The sequence below is a fragment of the Myotis daubentonii genome, chromosome 8, assembly GCF_963259705.1.
Source record: "Myotis daubentonii chromosome 8, mMyoDau2.1, whole genome shotgun sequence".
Classification (NCBI taxonomy): domain Eukaryota; kingdom Metazoa; phylum Chordata; class Mammalia; order Chiroptera; family Vespertilionidae; genus Myotis; species Myotis daubentonii.
This window is the reverse complement of record NC_081847.1, coordinates 3,556,192-3,574,805: the sequence shown is the minus strand read 5'-3', so window position 1 is coordinate 3,574,805 and position 18,614 is coordinate 3,556,192. Positions and strand designations below refer to the sequence as shown.

The window sequence follows — 18,614 nt, the reverse complement described above, 5'->3', positions numbered from 1 at the left end:
ACTCCTTCTCCCCATGTGGGAGCCGGACGTGAGAGCCCAGGCGTCCGCAGGGCCGGCCCCTCCTGGGGAATCCGCTCCAGGCCGCTGCCAGCCCTGGCCTGTGGACGCATCACGCTGTCTCCCTGTCTGTCTGGGAGAGGCTCGCTGCCAGCTGAGGGAGTAGAGTGGCCGGGCCTCAGCTGGCAGGCCAGTCCACCCCCGAAGCCCCTCCAGCCCCCGCGCCCTGGGCCACGGGAGCTTCCAGCACCACCATCTCCCGCCACGGTTGCCGCTGCGGGCCCCTGAGCCCTCCTCTCAGGAACACTGCCCTTTGCTTTATGGCTCCTTTTCTTTTTTCTGAGACCTTTGCACTGGGATCCCCATGCATGGAGCAGACGTCCTCAAAGCCATTACCTCCTGGCTGCCCCACCCAGGGTGCTGGGACGTGGGCCACCCTTTCCTGACCACCCAGCTGCTCTTAACCGTCCCACCCTGAGGCTCAGCCTGCTAGGGCTGGGGCCTGGGCCTCAAGGGCGGAGGCCAGGCTGTGGACAGTGTGGACAGCGCTAGGTGAGAGGGAGCTGTCAGTGAGGATGGAGGGACCAGCCTATGAGTGGCCACTGCCTAGCAGAGCACCCTGGAGGCCAGCGAGTGAGGCTCGGGGGAGCCTCAGAGCCCTACGGGGAGGCAGGGGGGCAGCCGGCAGGGTGGGTCAGGAAGGTGGGAGGAGCCTTTGGGGTCACCGGTAGCTGGAGGGGCGTCATGTGCAAGAATTGGAACCCCACTTGGGAAGCAGACCCTGGACCGACCGGGTTGTTTGGGGACGTCAAGGGCGACCCTGGGATCCCCGGGGACACAGAGGTCCCGCAGCCCGAGTTGGGCTGCCGAGGCGTCAGGGTGGAGGGTGGAGGTGCGGATCCTGCCCTCCCTGGGCTGCTCGCGGGAGACCCTGCTTTGTTCAGTTTTCCCTTTGCCTGTAGCTGGATTTAACTGTAAGGAGCAATAAATTACAGATCTGGACAACATCCCTTGTCCCCACAAAGGACGTGGCTGTCCCCGGATGACTGATGGCTCTGCATTAACATGACTCAGTATTTATAACTTCCGTGTGGAGTTACAGATGCTCCTGGGAGATCCTGCCTGCTCCAGGGTATTTTTAGTGCCCATTGTCTGGGCTTTTCTGGGCATCTCTCTGAGGAGGGAACGTGAGTTTGTCTGGGTCTCCAGGGAGCCGGGAGCCGGGAGCCGGGAGCCCCGGAGGCGGGGTCCAGCTTCTCTCTGCAGCACTGGAGCAGACTGGGCCCCGGGAGGTGGCACTTAGACCCTCAGAGTCCTTCATTGATTCTGCCAGGACAGGTCTTTATTGAGTTCTCTGCCGGGAGCTGTCGGGGAGGGGGTGCAGGAGTGGGGGAGATGCTGGGAGCCCCCATCTCATTAGGGAAAACAGGCACCTGTGTGAAGGCTGGGCGGGGCAGAGCAGTAGCCGAGTCCCCGGCAGAGTGGGGGGCCCCATGGTCTTTATAGGGTGGGAGCCGTGAGAGGGGCATGGAGGGACGATGGGGTGGGCCAGCGGGTCTCAAGGATCTGTACGCAGCCTCTCTCCTCCTGGCTCCCCGGGCTGCACCGCCCTCCGGGGGTCCGCAGGGGGGCCCAGGAAGGGGTCCTTCTCTGTCCCACAGCCAGGCTGGGGCCGAGCTGTTTTACCTGCTGACCAGGGCCGCTGCTCGTGGTGAGCTGCAGAGACGAGGCTGCGGGGTGAGGCCTGTGTTTTCTCTGGTGGCCGGGGTCCTTGGGAAACTCCAAGGACACAGACAGGGTAGAGGACAGGGGGCCGAAGCTGCCTCCAGGCAGGTGGGTGGCATCGGCGGCCCACACAGCGGGCACGCTAGCTCCCTGCCCATGGGAATCCAGGCAAGCATGGCCTCGCACTTACCCTCCGCTCGCCACTGTCAGAGGCAGCTGGGACTCAGGCCTGGACCCAGTCAGGTCACCCAGCCCTCAAAGTGCCTGCTGTCTGGCCAGTGTGGCTCAGTGGTTGAGCATGGACCCACGAATCAGGAGGTCACAGTTTGATCCCCAGTGTGGGGCGTGCAGGAGGCAGCCAATCAATGATTCTCTCTCATCATTGATGTTTCTATCTCTCTCTGCCTCTCCCTGCCTCTCTGAAATCAATGAAAAAAAAGTGCCTGTTAATACCCGTGGAGTTCACCTGTCCTGATGCCCATGTTCTCTCCCCAAGAGCTGACGCCCTTGTGTGGCCCTGAGGTGTGGGTTTGGGGACACTGTCTGCTGCCCAGAGACCCTCTGGCGGCTGCACCCAGGCCTGGCTATGAATCCCCTAAGGCCACAGAGGGGCTGACTTGCTCTAAGTGTCTCTTGGGCTGGAAGTGTGCTCGATGGACTCTATTTGAGTATTTAATGTCCCTTCTCATTCATAAAATAAACAAGGGAGATTTATGTGCGAGTGGCTGTGAGCTCTTGCTGGCACTACGCAGAGTCCCGGGACCTGGTGCAGGAAACGCTCAGAACTTGACGGGCGGGAGGGGGCGGGGTGCGGGGGAGCGGACGACTTTGCTGCAGGAAGCGAATGGACCTAGTATTTTAGTCAGGAGGTTAGCGGGGCTGGGCTGCGGTGTCCTAAACCTTCCCTAGAAAGTCCTGCGGAGCTGGGGAGGAGGACGCGGGTCGAGGAGCTGCCGTCTGTCAGCCCGGGGGTGGGGACGGGGACGCCCGCTCAGGGTGCTGGTGATTGGAGGAGGCTCTGTTTTAAGTGTTTTCTGTGTTTGGTTTAGAAGCTTCAGGACAAGTCATTGCACTCTCCCAGGTGCCCGTGGCAATGTCAGGCTCCGGCTTCTGCACTGAGACTCAGAGGGGCTCATGGTGTGGCCGACTGCCCGCCACTGGGTCCTGGTGGAACTGACGCAGGTGGTCCCTGAGGGAAGGCCCCCAAATCCATTTATCACTGTTCCTAGCTCAGCTGAGGAAGCCAGACCAGCCACCGTGCCCAGGCCCCGTCTGTCTCCCTTCCCCCAGCCCTTGACCCAGAGGGTGGCAGAAGGGCCAGCGGTGCCAAGTTCAAGATGGAGACCAGTGCCTGCTCTCCTGGGGGCCACCGCCCTCCAATTCAAGCCCCGGCCCCACAGGTTATTAGGCAGGTCAAGGCTTGCTCAGCCCCAGGGGCAGGCCATGTTGGTGGCCTCAAGCTGGCCAGTGCCCTTGGGTGACCTCTGAGCTCTCAGTGGGATCCTAGGGGGCTCCTGGCTGCCTTGACTCCTCCCAGCGCCCCCTCCCCGTTTTGTAATTGTTAGGAGGCTCCAGTGCAAAGGAGAGGGCGGGTCCTGGCCGGGGCCAGCGGTCCTACTCACCTTGGCATGAAGGGTTTTTGATATTTCCTTCAGAATCTTTAGAAAAACTCTCACCTGGTCTGCTGCTGCCCGCCCTGCCTGCCTCCCCGGCACCTGCTCTTCTTCCATGGGCAGCCCTGCCACACCGCCCACGTGGCCGGCCGGTGCTCCTCGCCCCACTGGCCCCAAGGTCACCCCACCTGGGGGCCCTGCCCAGCAGCATCACAGAGTGGGGAGGGAACAAACCCTAGGACAGGCCACCAGGAAAGGGGGCTGTGGCCGTCAGACCGGAGGTGGTGCGGGGTCAGGGGTTCCGAGTCCGGCGTTGCCTCTCTGTGTCTCTCCGGGTCTCTCTGCGTTTGCCTCCCTCCGTCTGGGTCTCTCCATTCCTGGCCTGCCCCTCTTGACCTCATCCCTCCCTCCCTGTCCAGGCACATGGCCTGCTGTGGGTCCACCTTGACCTGCCCATTCCTGGCCACCAGGGCCTCTGGGGGTCGAGAGCAAGGGGCCCTGCCCACACCGAGTTCTGAGTTCTCTGCGTGTTAGAAAACAAAGACAAGCCAGAACAGGGCGTGGCCATTGTGTAATCTCCAAAATGTTTATGTTGAGCAATTTGGCCCGTTTTACACACAGGAGACCCACTCGGGAGTAATGAGTTCAGAGGTCAGACACGAAGCCCTCAGACCCTGCTAGGGCCTTCTGTCCCTCTCCATCCTGAGTCAGTTCCAAATTTCTGGGAACCAGAATCCAGCAGGCTCAGCCTGGCCAGTGTCCATGGCTTCCGGGTAAGGCTGGTCCCGCTGCGTGCTGCCCGCCCTGTGGCCACCCTGAGTGTGCCCTGCTCTGAAGGCCCCTCCAGTGGCCTCTGTCCTTTCGCAGTCCCTGCAGGCGTTGTCCAGGTGTGGGAACATCAGCCCTGCCACACCCCAAACCCAGGACAGGCCCCGGCTCCCCCGTCTGAACTGGCCTCGGCCCTGAGCCTCAGGGGCCTGGGGCCTGCTCAGAGGGGGAGGTGGGTGGTCTGGGACTAGGGAGACAACAGCTGAACGTCCTCCTCCCAGGGCCCATTCGAGGAAGCCCCTTCCTGATCGCACGCACAGGGCGGCACTGGTGTGGAGGCGAGAGCCGGCCTCCGTGCCTGGGGCAGGACAGTGTCAGGGCCGCCTGCACGCTCCACCCCTGCAGGAGCAGCTGGGCAGGGTGCCACCGCACACGGCCGGACAGGCTCCTCTTCGTCTCTCTCCCATGAATTTGCCCCACACAAATCCTCCTCTGGGGACCTCACCTCACCCGAGGTGCAGGAGGGCCGGGATGGGGGTCTGCTTGGACCAGTGTGGACAAGCAGGGCCTGTCTGAAGAGGTGGCCTCTACGCTGAAACTGCACAGACAGGAAGTGACCAGCCAGGGGAAGCGCCACTGCTCCCAGCTGGGCCTGCCCGCCTTCCAGGCTTCTCAAAGGCCAAGCAGAAGGGACAGTGACCGTCACCTGCTTCTGCTGAACCTGCCATGGGAAGGGACCTATTGGGGTTGCGGCCAGGTCACCTGTCCTGGACCCCCACTGCCGCTCCCATGCAGGCCCGCCCTCACGAGGAGGCAGCGAGGCTGGTCGGAGACCCGTGGAGGCCGCCTTCGTTGTCACTTGGTTATGAAAGCTGACTCGGAGGTTTAGGGAGAAGCACTTCAGAATAAGCTGGAATTGCCCGATCCTCTTGCAACGCGGTCTTGAAAGGCTCACTGGACACGTTCCCCTGCTCTTACTGGGCACCTAGGTTGTTTCCACTGTGCAAGGGCGGCCCCAGGGAGGGCACGACGGCTCTGCCCGGAGGCGACCCTGGAGCCACCTCGCACAGCCTGAGAAAGGCGTGCGGAAGAGGTGCATCAGGGTCTCAAGCCCTGAGTAACATGCCGTCGGTTAGGCGCAGACGAGGGAGCAGCACACGCAAAGGCCCAGAGCCATGATGGGTTTGGAGGCTGACAAGTGTCCCCAGTACCAAAGAGTGGACGCAGGTGCCGTGAAAGGGGGGCCCTGAGGCCACGGGGCCACCATGGCTGGAGCCAGCCGAGCAGTTGCTGGGGCGGCACCTGGGCCAGAGCATTTGGAAGCAAAGGAGAGACGCCCAGATTTGCATCATGGAAAGTCCGAGCTCTGGGCCAAGGGGGTGGGAGGGTAGAGGAGGGCCCCAGCGGGGGTTCCTGGGACCGGTGAGAGCAGGGCCTGGCATCGAGGCACAGGTCTCAGGGTGTGACACCCAGGCTGGGAGTCCCCAGGGACAGCTCCGGGCGGGAGCTGGCCGTCTCCTTGGCCCGCTGGCTCGGAGGGCGGTAGAGAAGAAAGGCTGTGGCTGGGGAGGAAGAGCCCAGATTCCTCTGTGCGTCCTGCCCTGGAGTCCAATGTAGAGGCCTCGTCTGGCCTCCAGTCCCCTCCCCTCCTCCCTCCCCCAGGCCCCAGTGCAGCCAGACACTGTCCACCAGCGGTGCCGAGAGCCCTTTATCAGATAATAAATAAGTCGGCTGGAGCCGTCCATGTCAACATCTTGGCGGCCTCGCAGGGCATTGTAGGGGGGCTGCCTGCGAGGGCCTCCGCGTGGCCGTTGAGGGCTAGCCACCCCCACCCAGGCTCCGATGGGCCTGCCAGGCTCTGCCGAGATGTGATGTGTATGGGTAACAGGCACCACAGCCTCCCAACTTCAGGGGGCCCCACCCTTCTGGCCTCTGGTCTGCCAAAAAGGGTCCATGGGGGGGCCGGGACCCAGGAGAGCCTCATCAGCCTCTTTTTGGGCCTCTGTCCACACAGCCTGTCCACACCACAGCCCCTGAGTCGCCACACACTTCCCCTGGGCTTGTGGCAAAGGAAAGAGCAGTGAGCGGGGAGGACACCATTCCTTCCCTGAGGCACCTGGTCTTCTCCCGACCTGGTGCCCAGCGCTTCCCCCAGGACCGCGCTCCTTGGTCCCTCCCGCCTGGCCCCAGGAGCGCCCAGGAGGCTTTGAGCCCCTTTGCTCTAGTCCCGGTCCCCAGAGGCTCTGCAGTCTGGGCACGGCTGGGCTGGAGGAGTTCAGGGTGGTGCTCGTCCGAGAGCCCAGGGGGCAAATGTGCACCATGCATCCAGCAAACATGCTGCTGACACCTGCAGCAAGGCAGGCAGAAGGCAGGGTGAACGTCACAGACCTTGACCCCATCATCAAGGATGTGTGTGTGTGTGGGGGGAGGGGCGGGGAGGGGGAAGTGTTGGTCCTTCTGCCTCGAGGACCAAGCCTGCAGGAGTGTCCCTGGGACACGTTTGGCTGCTGCCCTGCAACTGGAGTGAAGCCACCAAGGGCTGGAAGGTTGGGAGAAGGGCACCTTAAAATGTTCTGATTTAAGCAACTCCGACGAGGGGTCCTGGTGTTGCCGCTTTCTGTGCCCTGTGTGCTCACCGGCGGGGTCTTCTCCCTTCCCCAGGCACCAGGGCGGAGCCCGGTGGGGGCTCGGTGGACTCTGGGATGCAGATGGGCGGGGACAGCTGCAGGGGGGCGCCCCTCCTCGGGCTCTCTGGGCAGAGAGGCTGGAGATGAAGTGGGTGCAGTCAGGCAGCGCCCATGAGGTGGCCTTTCCACCCTGTCACTATGATAAGTGGCCCAGGCTGCAGGCCTGCCAGCCCAGCGTCCGGTTGTTTGTGACGAGAGGGCAGAGCCTTGGGGGCTGCAGCAGGAGGAAGGGTTGCAGGAAGGGGTGCCCAGCAGCTATATTAAGGCTGTAGGCACTGGGGAGAATGGCTTAAATTTAGCAGCAACGCCATGCCCAGAGGTGGGGCTCAGCCTCCCTCATCCTGGGCATGTCCTTAAAAATGACAAAAAGAGGTGGGAGAGGTGGCTTCTTCCTTCGCTCTGCCAAACCCACCCCTGCATCCGTGAGGCCCCGCCTGCTCGCCTGCCCCACCGCCACCTCCAGGAAGCCTGTGGTTGGTCAGTGCAGTGCTGCCTCCAATACTGGGGACTCCTACAGGCCAGGGCACCTCCCTTACCTACAGATGGGGACACAGCTTCCGACAGAAGCCACTGGCTCCTGGCAGCAGCACTGTGAGTGAGGGTGCTCTGCAAGCCCCTCCACACCTGGGCCCTCACGTGGGCCTTGCTGTTGGCCGGATGCCTTGTGTTCTCTGGTGCCTCAGTTTCTCTCATCAGGTGTCCGCCCCCTCGAAGGAGGAAGGGCAAGTGATGGGGCTGGACAGGGCAGAGCTTCCCTCTGAGGGGGGAGGGGAGGCTGGCGAGGAAATGGGAGACCCCTTAACTTCTCTGTGCCTCAGTTTCCTCACCGGGAACAGTCTCTTGGGAAACCTGTGGGCATGGAGACGAGATGGCAGCCAGCTCTCTCTAGCAGCAATCTCACATCTGGCCACAGGCAGGTGCACTGCCTGCTGCCGTCTCTCCCATCCAGCCTGCCTGTGGGAAGTGCTGGTAGTGAGCTGCCAGACTGACCTGCCCACGAGGGGTTTCTTCTGCAGCCTGGCACTGGCCATGCCGTTCCCTATGCCAGCGGTCGCCAGCCTTTTGGACCTCACGGACCACCAGCTGGCGACCGCTGCCCTATGCGGCTACAGGCCCCGGGTCTGCGCCGATGTGGCCCCGGCCCTGCAGCAGCTCCCTGTGTGAGAGGCTGGGCAATGCCCGGCAACCTCGAAGGCATCATCCATTCTGCAGGCGCCCTCCAGGGCCCTTGTGTGACGCAAGCTGGCCAGTGATGTCCAGCAGACCGGCCCCTGGGACGCATTTCTGAAAGGGATGGTCTGATGTCGGACTTGTTTGCGCGAGGCCGGGAGGGTCCACAGGTGATAGAGACGGGAAGGCAAAATCAAGGTCTTTATTTTACATATTTTCTTATGGCCTTGTTTGTCTTAAAAAAAGAAAATAAAAAAGGAATGCGTGTGGAAAGTGGGCTGTAGGTGAGCGGACATTCTGGCAGCTGGTTTGAATCAAGTTGCGAGTTGGGGAAAGAAGCTTTTAATTGGAAGACTTTACATTTTTTTTTAAAATTCCAGTTTCTGGCTTCCCTGGGAAAACCAGGAGGTCTTGTTGGTTAAAGTAGCATCTGGGTACAAGTGCCACGGCCCTCGGCCGGCTGTGCCCCACTCCCCTCCACTCCCTGTTGCCTCCAACATTAAGCTGTTAGTAGCCACCCATCAGCTCCCGTGGGCAGAGCTGTGTCTAGCTGGCAGGACCAACTTACTGGTAACCACCCGACCTGCGAAGGACTTTTGCAGGAGGAAGGGGGTATGACAGGTAATTCTGCTGGGACAACAGACAAGCCTGGATGTGCGCTCACCCCAGCAGCCGGTGGGTCGGAAAAGGCTCAGGTACTTCACTCTGCCTGTCAGAGATGCTCACACACAGATTCAACCAGAACAAGGTCTTTACTGTCTGCGAGGATGGTGAGGTGCAGGGCTTCCCCCGGTGTGGCGGTGCGGGGCGGGGGGGTGGCGCCTGCATGGCCTGCACACCTGCCCCTGGCAGTCCTGCGCTTAGAGGAGAGGTGTCTTCCTGGCCTTGGCCATTCTGTCTGTGATCCTGGTTTCACAACAAAAGGTTGAGTTTTTCCCAGCAGCTGCCACCTGTAAACATGGCAGTGGCAAGTGTTGACAACAGAATTCAGGTTGGCGGTAGGCACCCCTGTTCAGAGTGGTGTGAAGCCTCGTGCAGCATTTGGGGGGTCCCTTATTGGGGAGGCACGGGCCTCTGTCCCCAAGGCCTTCACCCCACTCTGGGGCCTGACTGCCATCTGTCCAGGCCTCTCCGCTGCAGGCCCAGTGCCTCGAGATCCTGCTGGCTGCTGTCTCTCCTGGTAGGTGGCCCAGTGGGCTGTCCCTTGTGCTGAAGCAACGCAAATCACGAGGTGGGTCTGGTGGGTGACTGGGAATCTAGGCCAAGGCCAGTGCACACCAGGCCTCCTGGCGCAGGGCCCCTCCCAGTCCAGCTTGGGAGCCCAGGGCCATGGAGGGGAGGGGGAAGTCTTCAGCCTCGAATTTGAACTCCAAGTGGCTGGGAGCCAGGGGGTCGTCTACCTGGCTGGAGGCCTGCAGGGAGGACAGGGATGTGTATAAATTCAGGAACCCAGGCTGCCTCACGTGGGATTGTAGGGTCAGGAAACCTCACCCTAAGGAGTCCCCTCATTCCTGGAATGGAGAGGGGGACCTCTTGTGAGTGTCAACGTGATGACACGCTGGGCTCTCAGCCCACGTCTAACACAGGTCAACTCTCGGTACCAACGACCAGCTGTGTGGCCAGCCCCGAGCTCCTGGGAGAGGCCTGCAGGGGCCCTGGCCTGGCCAGGGTGTCAGGCTTCCCTGAGGAGGTGCCCGAGAGCCAGCTCTGGGCACCCACCCCGCCCACATGCCTTACCTGGGAGGTGACGCAGGGCTCAGGGCAAGAAGGGGATGCCGGGTTGGGCCTGGGTTTCAGAGTGGCTGCTGAGCTCTCAGGGGTGGGGATGGAGGACGGCTGGGAGGCTGTGGTGTTCCCTGGGCACCCTGGGAGGAAAGGTGGGGCCTTTATAGAAGCTGCCACACAGCCTGTCCCTCCTGCCTCAGTGCCGGGGAGCTCCCTGCCCCTCCCCCAGCCAGAGCCATCCCAGAACAGGTGGGGACAGTGTTTGCAGCGGACATGTAAACCTTGAATGGTGGAAGGTGAGACAGGCCAGGTGATTCCACAGGGGCCACAAGCCCCACCAGAGGGCTGGGAGTGACTAGTGGCTGGGGCCCCGGCTCCCACCCAGCACCCGGGGCTCTGGCCCTGCACCTGAGGGGCCCTTGGTCTTGGCAACATTCTTAGGCTTCCTTTTCCGAGTCTGGATGCTTTCCTTCTTCATTGCCAGGGGCCGGGGCACCTGCAGAGACATGCAGGGGCGGGCGGCGGGTCCCTCTCCCTGTACAGCCAGGAGCCCTGCTGGGCGAGCTGCCGCCTGGGCTGCTGCTTCCCTCCAGGCGGGTGGAGGAGCTGTTCCACCCCAGCCTCCTGGAGCCGTCAGGGCCAGGGGGACCCTGGGGTGCAGAGGCAAGACTAAGTGTCCAGCTGCTGCCCCTGGCTGAATGGCTGTGAGAGAGCCACAGTGACGTGACGAGCCTCAGTGAGCCCATCTGCACAATGGGCCTGAAAGTAGCAGTGTGTGGGGCCCCATGTGTAACACGGCCAGCCCCAGCCCACCACCTTATTCCTCCCCAGCCCCCTGGTCCCTAAGTGCCAGGAAGGCTGGTCAAGTGACCCAACTGGGGATCCCTGTCCCCAGCTCAGGCTCAGCAGCCCTCAGCCTCTCCCCATCCACCCTGCCCCACTCACCCCGTGCAGCTTGGTGTAGAGCCCGCAGGCATTGCACACGGGCTCGCCATCTGCGTTGCGCCGCCACAGCGTGGTGGTGGTCGTGTGGCAGTTGGTGCAGCAGAGGCCGGCACGGCGGGTCGAGGACTGTGGGAGGGGAAGGCCAGTGAGACCCGGTCCTGGGGGCCCAAGGCTCTGGGCTGCTGGGCTAGGCACAGCTGGAGGAGGGGGATGGAAGTGGACTCAGACTGACTGGCAGCCAGGCCTGGCCCTCGTGGGGCCGCTAAGGTGTTGTGAGGCTGTCCTGGAGTCCATGCCCCATGAGCCTGGCACAGGTCACTTCACTTTTGGGCCTCAGTTTCCCCAGCAGTGAAATGGGGGTGATACCAGATCCACCGCAGGCCTGTTGTGGGGCTAGGATCTCATGAAGACCCCATATTTCTACGGTGAGTGGCACCTACAGAGGCCAGGCCCCAGGCTGGACGTGTGGGGACCTGCTGGTCCTCTGGACACCTGCCTCCCAGGACCTGGGACTCAGCATGGGCGTAAGTCAACAACTCCCCACTGGACAGCGGGCTGAGGGCACCAGCCCTCCCCAGCTACCTGCCCCCAGACTTTGTCCTGGGGGTGCTGCTCTCTCTTCACCAGCCACTGCCTCAGATGCCCCTGAACTCCTCCCATCCTCTCCTCCACTTGTACTGCCCCTGCCTGTTCCCTGCACAGCCAGGGCCAGCCCAGGCCACATCTGCTACAAAAGCCCATGAGGACCCCATACTTAAAACTTTCCCAGCCCGAGGGCAATCAAGAGACTGCCAAGCCAAGCCAGGAAGGAACCTGACCTGGGGGGTTAGGGGTCAGCAGACAGGGCCAGCCTCAATTTCCCCACCTGTCAGCAGTCTCTAGGATCCTTCCTTCTGCAATGACTGAGGGTAGCAAGCCTTGTTGACCACCCACTTCCCCCAGGCTGTGGTCAGCGGTCAAGGGCGCAGACCTGCCCCCTGTGAGTGGCCGGGGAAGGAAGTGGGGGCTTGTCTGAAGCCTGGGCACCAGCCATTCCCAAGAAAACACAGGCCCTGGAAAGACCTCTCCACGGGCAGAGGCCACAGACCGACCGTGTCCAGAGAGCAGCTGCTTTTACTGGACACCAGGGTCTCCCCCTGCCCCTCCCTTCTATCTGCCCCTCGGTGCTGGGAGCTATGCACACAGAAGGTGCCCGCATGCAGAAAACATACACAAGCACCCAGCCCTCCCAAAGCATGCGACCCAGCCTCCCTCTCCAGGGAGTGTGAGGGGACACCGGGAAGCCGGGTCTGAAATTCCTACAGTGAGCACAGATCCAAGTTGAGAAATTGGAGATTAAATTAAAATTAAGAAAATGGGGAAAAAACCACCGTGAAAAGAATTCAATGTGTCTGCTCATTGATCTTGCCCTCTCACTAGCCTCGTTTCAGAGGGGAAACGGGCTCAGAGGCCCTGAGGGGCCATGTGCCCTCAGGTGGGCGGAACCGCCTTCCTGGGCCTCCATCTGCCTGCCTCCCAGCGGGACCTGCGCTGCGGCCGCTCTCAGGCCCTGACTGCCAGGCGCTCCCTCCGCGGCACTTGGTTTTCTGATTTGGTCGGTTCTTTTCAAATGAAGTGAAACTTCAAAGGCTGCGGGCCCAGCAGAGCCGCCTGAGCTCTGGGGCACCCAAGGACGTCAGGGCGGGCTGCACTCTCCACCGAGCAGGGACACTGGGAAGGAAATCAGCTGCAGGTCGCAGGTGCGTGCAGCAGCCTCGAAAAATGGCTCCAATTTCAAACGGGTCCCCTGCACATCTCGGAAGGGGAGACAAACGTGGGGGACATTAACCCGATACGCTCGTGTCCCTGTTGCTCAGGGCACACTTCGGGGGACAAGAGCCTGCGAGGCAGGGCTGTGCCAGAAGGCACGCCTGGCCAGTGAACTGTCAGAGCCCCAGTCAAGGTCCAATTTCCTCAGCGAAGAACACTGGGCCCCCACGGCACTGCCGCTTCCCGGGGCTGGCACCAGGCTGCCAGAGGCCAACGAGCCTACTGTCCCTGACGTGGGCTGCGGGCCAATGTCCAGGAGGGGGCTGATGGGGCTGCAGAGCGCCTGGCCCGACGGCAGGAGCTGGGGAGGCCCACTCACAGTGATGGAAACCACCACAACGATCTGCCCTGTCTACACTGACGGAGACCTCAGGCCAAGGTGCACCCAGCCTGCCAGTGACGAAGCAGGCACATGGGTGCAGAGGGCAGCAGCTATGAGCCTGCAGGGAGGGGTGCTTGTTATTGTCACGTTCCTGTATCTTGGTGACAAGCTTCTAGGGTGTTTGTAGTCGTTTAAAGGTCAGGACAAGTTTTTCCTGGGGAGGCCCCCCCGGGACTTCAGGTCTGGCCACACACAGGGACAGTGAGACACTGGAGTGGGGGGAAGCCTGGGGCCACGGGCCCAGCCCCATCGTGGCGGGAGCCATGTGGCTCAAGCTCTGGTCCCAGGACTCTCTGAGAGTCTCGGTTTCCACACCAGCCTGGCCCTGCCAGGACCAGCCACGGGGCAAGCACTGGGGCTGCCCTCCCTGAATGCCAGGCAGGAATCCCAAAGTGGGCCAGAGTGAACCCCTAGATGCTGCTTGGGGAGAGACAGGTAAGCCCCCTGCCCCACTTGAGAAAAACTTCCTGGGCGTGTTCCACACTCAGATCTGCGTGGGCCTGGACACGGTGACCAGGCTGTGCACCCTCCATGGCTTATGCCTTGGGGAGATGAGTGGTCTTCAGGGCTCTCCCCCTTAACAGGCACCCTAAGTACCCGGTGTTCCCCAGACCAGCAAGCAGAGGCCTCACCAGGCCAAGTGCCCAGACAGCCTGTTCACAGAGCCAGCCAAAGCCGAAGTGCTCGGCAGAGCTGTCTGATCTGGCCTTTACCACACGGCGCGGGGACAGTTCCTGAATTCATCGCCCAGGGGCCTGGGCCAGGAGGCCCAGGACAGGGGCAGGGGGCTCAGCATGAGGGGGACTCAGGGGACCCTGAGATGGACAGTCCTGGCCTGTACCCAGGGTCTGCCATGGGCTCTGGGTGCCCAGGGCTCTGGCTGTTGTGAGGATAACCTCTCAGCGCTTAGATGGCAGCCCTGCCTGCTCACCCCCAAGTCAGGGGTTTCCTGCTGGGAGGTGGGCCCTACAAAGGTGGGGACACCATCTTGTCCCGATGACCAGTATGTCCTTGACACCTGGCTCAGGGCCTGGCACAGGGAGAGTGAAAGAGCCAGAGGAGGGCTGGCCTGCTGCTTGGGGTCCCCTAGTACCTTCCCCTCTTAGCCTGTTTCCCCTCAATGAGGGACACACCAGACACGGGCGGTACAGCACACCAGGGGGTGGGGGTCATGAATGCAGGGGCAGAGATGAGAGTGTGGGGTGATGTGGACTCTAAGGGGCCCGCTCTCTCTGAGAGGCACAGTGTGAGTGGAGGAAGGTTGGGGAACCCACAGAGCCCCAACTCCAGGCCAGAACAGAGGGTGCAAACAGCGGCGCTCTGCTGCTTCCCACCTGTCCAGTCTGGGGCTCGGAGGATGGCCCCATGCTCCCGGAGCCGCTTCGGTTTCTAGTAAAGGCCTGCAGCTGAGCACCCACCCAGCCCAGAACGGCAACTGTGTCGGCTGGCTGGGCTGCCCCCCAGGGTCAGCCAGGGACCAGCCCCCTCCACCCCTGCCAGGGCCTGCTGCGCCAGAACCGGCCAGAACCGGCCGACTGACCCTGACAGGACTCATCCCAGCGTGAGACCAGAAGGCTCGGCCCCCCAGCACCGTACCCCTGCCCAGACCTCGGCAGGAGCCACTGGCAGCGCCACCTTACACAGCTCGAAATCAAGCAGTCCCTTCCCCTTCCTTACACAGTCACGGGAACATCAGCGTTCGCCTGCGAACCGTACAGAGCAAAGCAACTTCACCTCTTTGCTCAGCTTCCCGAGCTCTGCCCCGCCTGGGGCAAAAGTCCGGCTCCCAGGCCCCAGCGCCCAACAGGCCCCGGCAGAAGGAACCAAAAGTGAAAACAGGATTTGTCCAGGGAACAACCGAACAACCAACAGCCGAAGCCCTGGTCTGATCCCGTCCCTTCAGGATCGGTAGAAAGTGCTCCCCAAAGGGACATCGGGGACAGCGGGCCCAGCGCCCCTGCTGTGTCCCCTAATGCCGCACCCACACAGCATCCAGCTTCCCCTCCAGCCCATGCCAGGCCCCTTGTGCCCCCACCACCAGACAAGAAGCTTGTCACCCAGTCACCCTCAAAGCCACAGGGCTGAGCCCCCAGCAGACCGTCCCTATCCAGACTGGGAGACAGGCAGACCCCACCAAGTCACAGCCTCAAGCTTCGGGAGGAGGTCCTTTGTCCCTTCCCGCCATAGCAGTGGGGAGGCGCCGTCACCCCTCTGGGGGCATCCCCAGAACGCAGCACCTGGGTCTGGACTCCCACGCTGCCAGCTGGGTCCCACACTCACCAGGCGCTTCTGGGGCCGCACCAGCGGCCGGTTGACTCCGTTCATCTTGTGGTAGAGGCCGCAGGCATTGCACAGGTAGTGGCCGGTGCCATCCCGGCGCCAGAGCGGCGTGGACAGGGCCCCGCAGTTGACACACTCTCGACCTTCACCAGGGAACTCCTCCAAGAAGTCAGACACTGCGGGGACAGGCAGCTCATGGGACGAGGCCCTGTCCCTCCCTGGCGCTCGAGGGCCTCTGCGGCACTTTTTCAAACTTAAAAACTGTGCCTTAAATTTATTTTATTGTAAAATATATTTTATCTAGCTGTAAATTTACATGCAGTAAAGTTTGTGCAAATTTAAAACACTCCTCAGGGTTGGTTTTATAAAGTGGGGAAGGTTTCATAAATTAACCATTGGTGAGGAAACAGGGAACTGCCCCAACCCCAGCCGGGGTCCAGCTCTAGGGCCTGTGATTTCCACCCGCTGGAGAGGCAGGGGGTCCGCGTGCAGAGGGAGCCTGGGGGGGGGGGGGGCCTGTCCTGCTCAGAGCGGCAGCATCCGCGGGGCCAGATCTCCAGATCCTACAAGGAACGAGACCGGTCAGCTTGGCTGTGGTCGCCACTTCGGGAGGCAGCTCAGCGCAGCCCCCACGGCCTCAGGGGGCACACAGACCCGGCCTGTAGGCTCAGGTCGGCGGGGCGCGGGGCGGCGCGGGGATCAATCAGCGCCGGGCGGGTGGGCGCCTGGGCCCAGCAACCCGCTTCCTGCGCTGAGGGGGCGGCGGCGGCGCCAAAAGGCCGGTCTGGGCTGCGGCTGGCGGCGAGAGGATTGGCCCGAGGGGTCCCCAAGGGCGGCCCCGAGGCCTGGGTTTCGTTGGGTTCGGCCACGGGGTGAGAAGGTGTCAGGGCCTGACTCCGCAGAAATGGGTGGAGGGTGGAGTGTTCTCAGCCGTGTGGGTCTGGAGTCCGACTTCCCCAGCTGCGGCGGGGAGGCCGGGGCCAGGTCCTAACTGGGAGACGAGCTGGCAGCCTACGGAAAGAAACCCGTGGCTTGAACTTCGCGAAATCACTTCCGAAACTTTTCAGAGACGTTTACCGTGCAGGCTCCATCCAAAATGCTGGCTTCGGATGGAGGAAGGTAGACATAGGTACACTCCCCTCTAACGTGTAAGGGAATTCAGGGCCCCGGGCTCCGCGGGGCGGCGAGGCCGTAGCAGACGCTGCACTGTCGGGTCCTGGCGCCCCAAGCTGGGTGCCCCCCGCAGGGAAAGCTCCGCATTTCGTAGGGTGCGGGTGGCACTCGGGGGCGGCCGAGGACCCAGTGGAGCTGCCCCAGCCCCGCACTCACCCAAGGTGGCTCTTCGGCCAGGAAGGCCCGCCGGCCGGCCCTGGAGGCTGTGCAGAACGCTGCCCTCGAAGGGTCCGGAGGCCCAGGACGGGGCCACCTCGGTGCTCACGTAGGCCGGGTACGCGGTGGGGTATGAGGCGCCCACAGGCCGCCCGAGCGGGGCCGGGTACGGGTCGCGAGCCAGCAGTGCGCCGTGGTAGGCGCCGCCGTCCCGGCCTCCCGCGCCGCCACCGCCGCCCGGCCCCGGGGGGCTGTGCGCAAAGGAGAAGGAGGTGGCTCCGGCCGGCTGGGAGGCTGGCGGGTGCGGGCTGCCGGAGACGAAGGCCGACGAGTCCGCCGAGGCCGCCTGCACCCACCCGGGGTGCGCGGCGAGCGCGGAGGGCTGCGGGCCGGGCTCACACGCCGGCAGGTAGGGCAGCATAGAGGGGACGCGCGCCGGCGGCACGAACACCGGGGAGCCGGCGCCTGGTGCGTGCAGAAAGGCGCCTGAGTCTGCGTAGGTAGCCTGGCCGGGGCTTGGGGCCAATGCCAGGCTCGGGTACATCTTCCCGGAGTTGGCCTTGACCTGCGGGGAAGAGGGTCGGGCCTTGAGGTCGTCACGGCACCTTTGCACCTCCCGCAGCCCGAGCTCCTGCCCGGCAGGTGCGGCCGCTCGGGCCGCGCTTCCCATTTTCCAGCCGGGCAGTTTTCGGGGCAAGTCCCGGACCTGCGGGGCGGACCGGCGAGGGGTAGCCGGCTCGCAGCCGAAACTCCAAGCTCACCTCCTCCACGGTCTGGGCTTCTGAGACTCCCGGGCGGCTCAGAAAAAGGGTCCGGCGTGTCCCGCCGGAGGGTGCAGGACTTGGGCGCCGGCCCCGCGCTGGGAGAAGGCGCCAAGCCACGGAGCGGCCCTCACCGGCTCGTCGTGCGCGCCCGAGGGCGCGGTGGCTGCGGGGGGCTGGTGACAGGAGGTCTGGAGACTGGGAGCCCGGGGCGCGGGGCTCCGCTGGGAATCCCGGGCGCTCGAGCCGCCCCGCCGCCTCGCCCCGCCCCGCCGCGCCGCCCCTTCCCTCCGGGCGCCCTCTCCTCCCTCCCAGCGGGGTCAGTGCCGGGGCTGCGGCCGCGGTGCCACGTGACCGAGCAGGCTCTGCCCGCGGGCTCCGCAGGAAGGCGACGAGGGTGCGCGGGCTGGGCACCCAGCGTCGAATCCCGCCAGCGCAGGCGACAGGAGCCGGCGGCGTTTTCGGCCGCCCGGTAGCGGGGGCTCGGAGACTAAGTTTGTCGGGGGACTCGCGGGTCTCCAGCCCCGGATTCCACGAGGCTGGCCTGGAGTTCCGTGTCTGCGGGTGGACACCCTCACGGACACGCGGCGATGGGGCCCGTTATTGCGCCCCTGGACTCGGCACACAGCGCAGGGATCCGGTTACCATGGGGACCGACGGCCTCAGTGTCCCGGGACTTGAACCCGGGGAGTCTCAGCGTTTCCTCCACTCTGACCAAGCCGGTCGGCTGGGGGCGTGGCGAGGTTGGCAGGCCCGTTTGGATGCACCGCGCCCTTCTTCGAGGTCCCAGCCCCGCTTCTGCCCCCACCCTAGGTGGGACTTTCACTTGCTTGCCTCTGGGGACGGGGGTCATGGAGGTGCCCTGGCACTGCCTGGGCGGGAGAGACAGTGGCGGCGTTGTGGCCGAGTGGCCTCCCGCTCAGCTCTGTGATGGATGGACCAAGCCGCCCTCCCCGCTAAGCTCTCCGAGGGGCAGCCCGCCGCACTGGCTGGGCGGAGCCGGCTCCCCCGACCGCCCTGGTCCGTGGTGCTTGGGCCGCAATGCTTTCCTTTCGCAGGAACAGGCCTCCGCTCACTTCCTGGGTGCAGAGAACTCTGGGGCCAGGATCGGCTCCGCGGCGCGCTAGACGGGCGGGGCGCTGCGGGCCTGGTTCCCTTCTCCAGGACAGCACACAGATTCGGGTGCACACCGGGGCGCCCAGAGTGGAGTGTCCCGGAATGTGACTCACCCTGGGCCAGGGACCCCACAGAGGGCTCCACGCGGGCTCCGGGCTCTTCCCAATCCTTGGCGTATGCCATTGGGGGGGAAGCGGGCCCTTCAGGGCTCCCAGTGTCCTGCTTCGCCCGCCAGGCACTCCGCCCTCTGCATCCCACTTGCTGAGTGGGCCCGTGGTCCCCCCTCTCCCTATTCACTATTCTCGGG

General features: G+C 63.5%; 1 protein-coding gene across 2 annotated transcripts; it reads right to left on the bottom strand.

The window, feature by feature from the left end:
- Window positions 1-8,147: 8,147 nt before the first annotated feature.
- GATA5 (GATA binding protein 5) lies at window positions 8,148-17,422 on the bottom strand. Of its 2 annotated transcripts, none has more exons than XM_059705107.1 (7): window positions 17,137-17,422; window positions 16,431-16,995; window positions 15,102-15,277; window positions 10,631-10,756; window positions 10,094-10,181; window positions 9,698-9,825; window positions 8,148-9,372 (listed from the first exon to the last, which is right to left on the bottom strand). In XM_059705107.1, exons 2-7 carry the CDS (start codon window positions 16,972-16,974, stop codon window positions 9,217-9,219), a joined length of 1,218 nt encoding a protein of 405 aa, XP_059561090.1. In that variant the 5' UTR covers window positions 16,975-16,995; window positions 17,137-17,422; the 3' UTR covers window positions 8,148-9,216. The 2 variants fall into 2 exon arrangements, with proteins under 2 accessions (XP_059561090.1, XP_059561089.1); XM_059705106.1 differs by having other exon boundaries at window positions 17,192-17,323.
- Window positions 17,423-18,614: the final 1,192 nt, after the last annotated feature.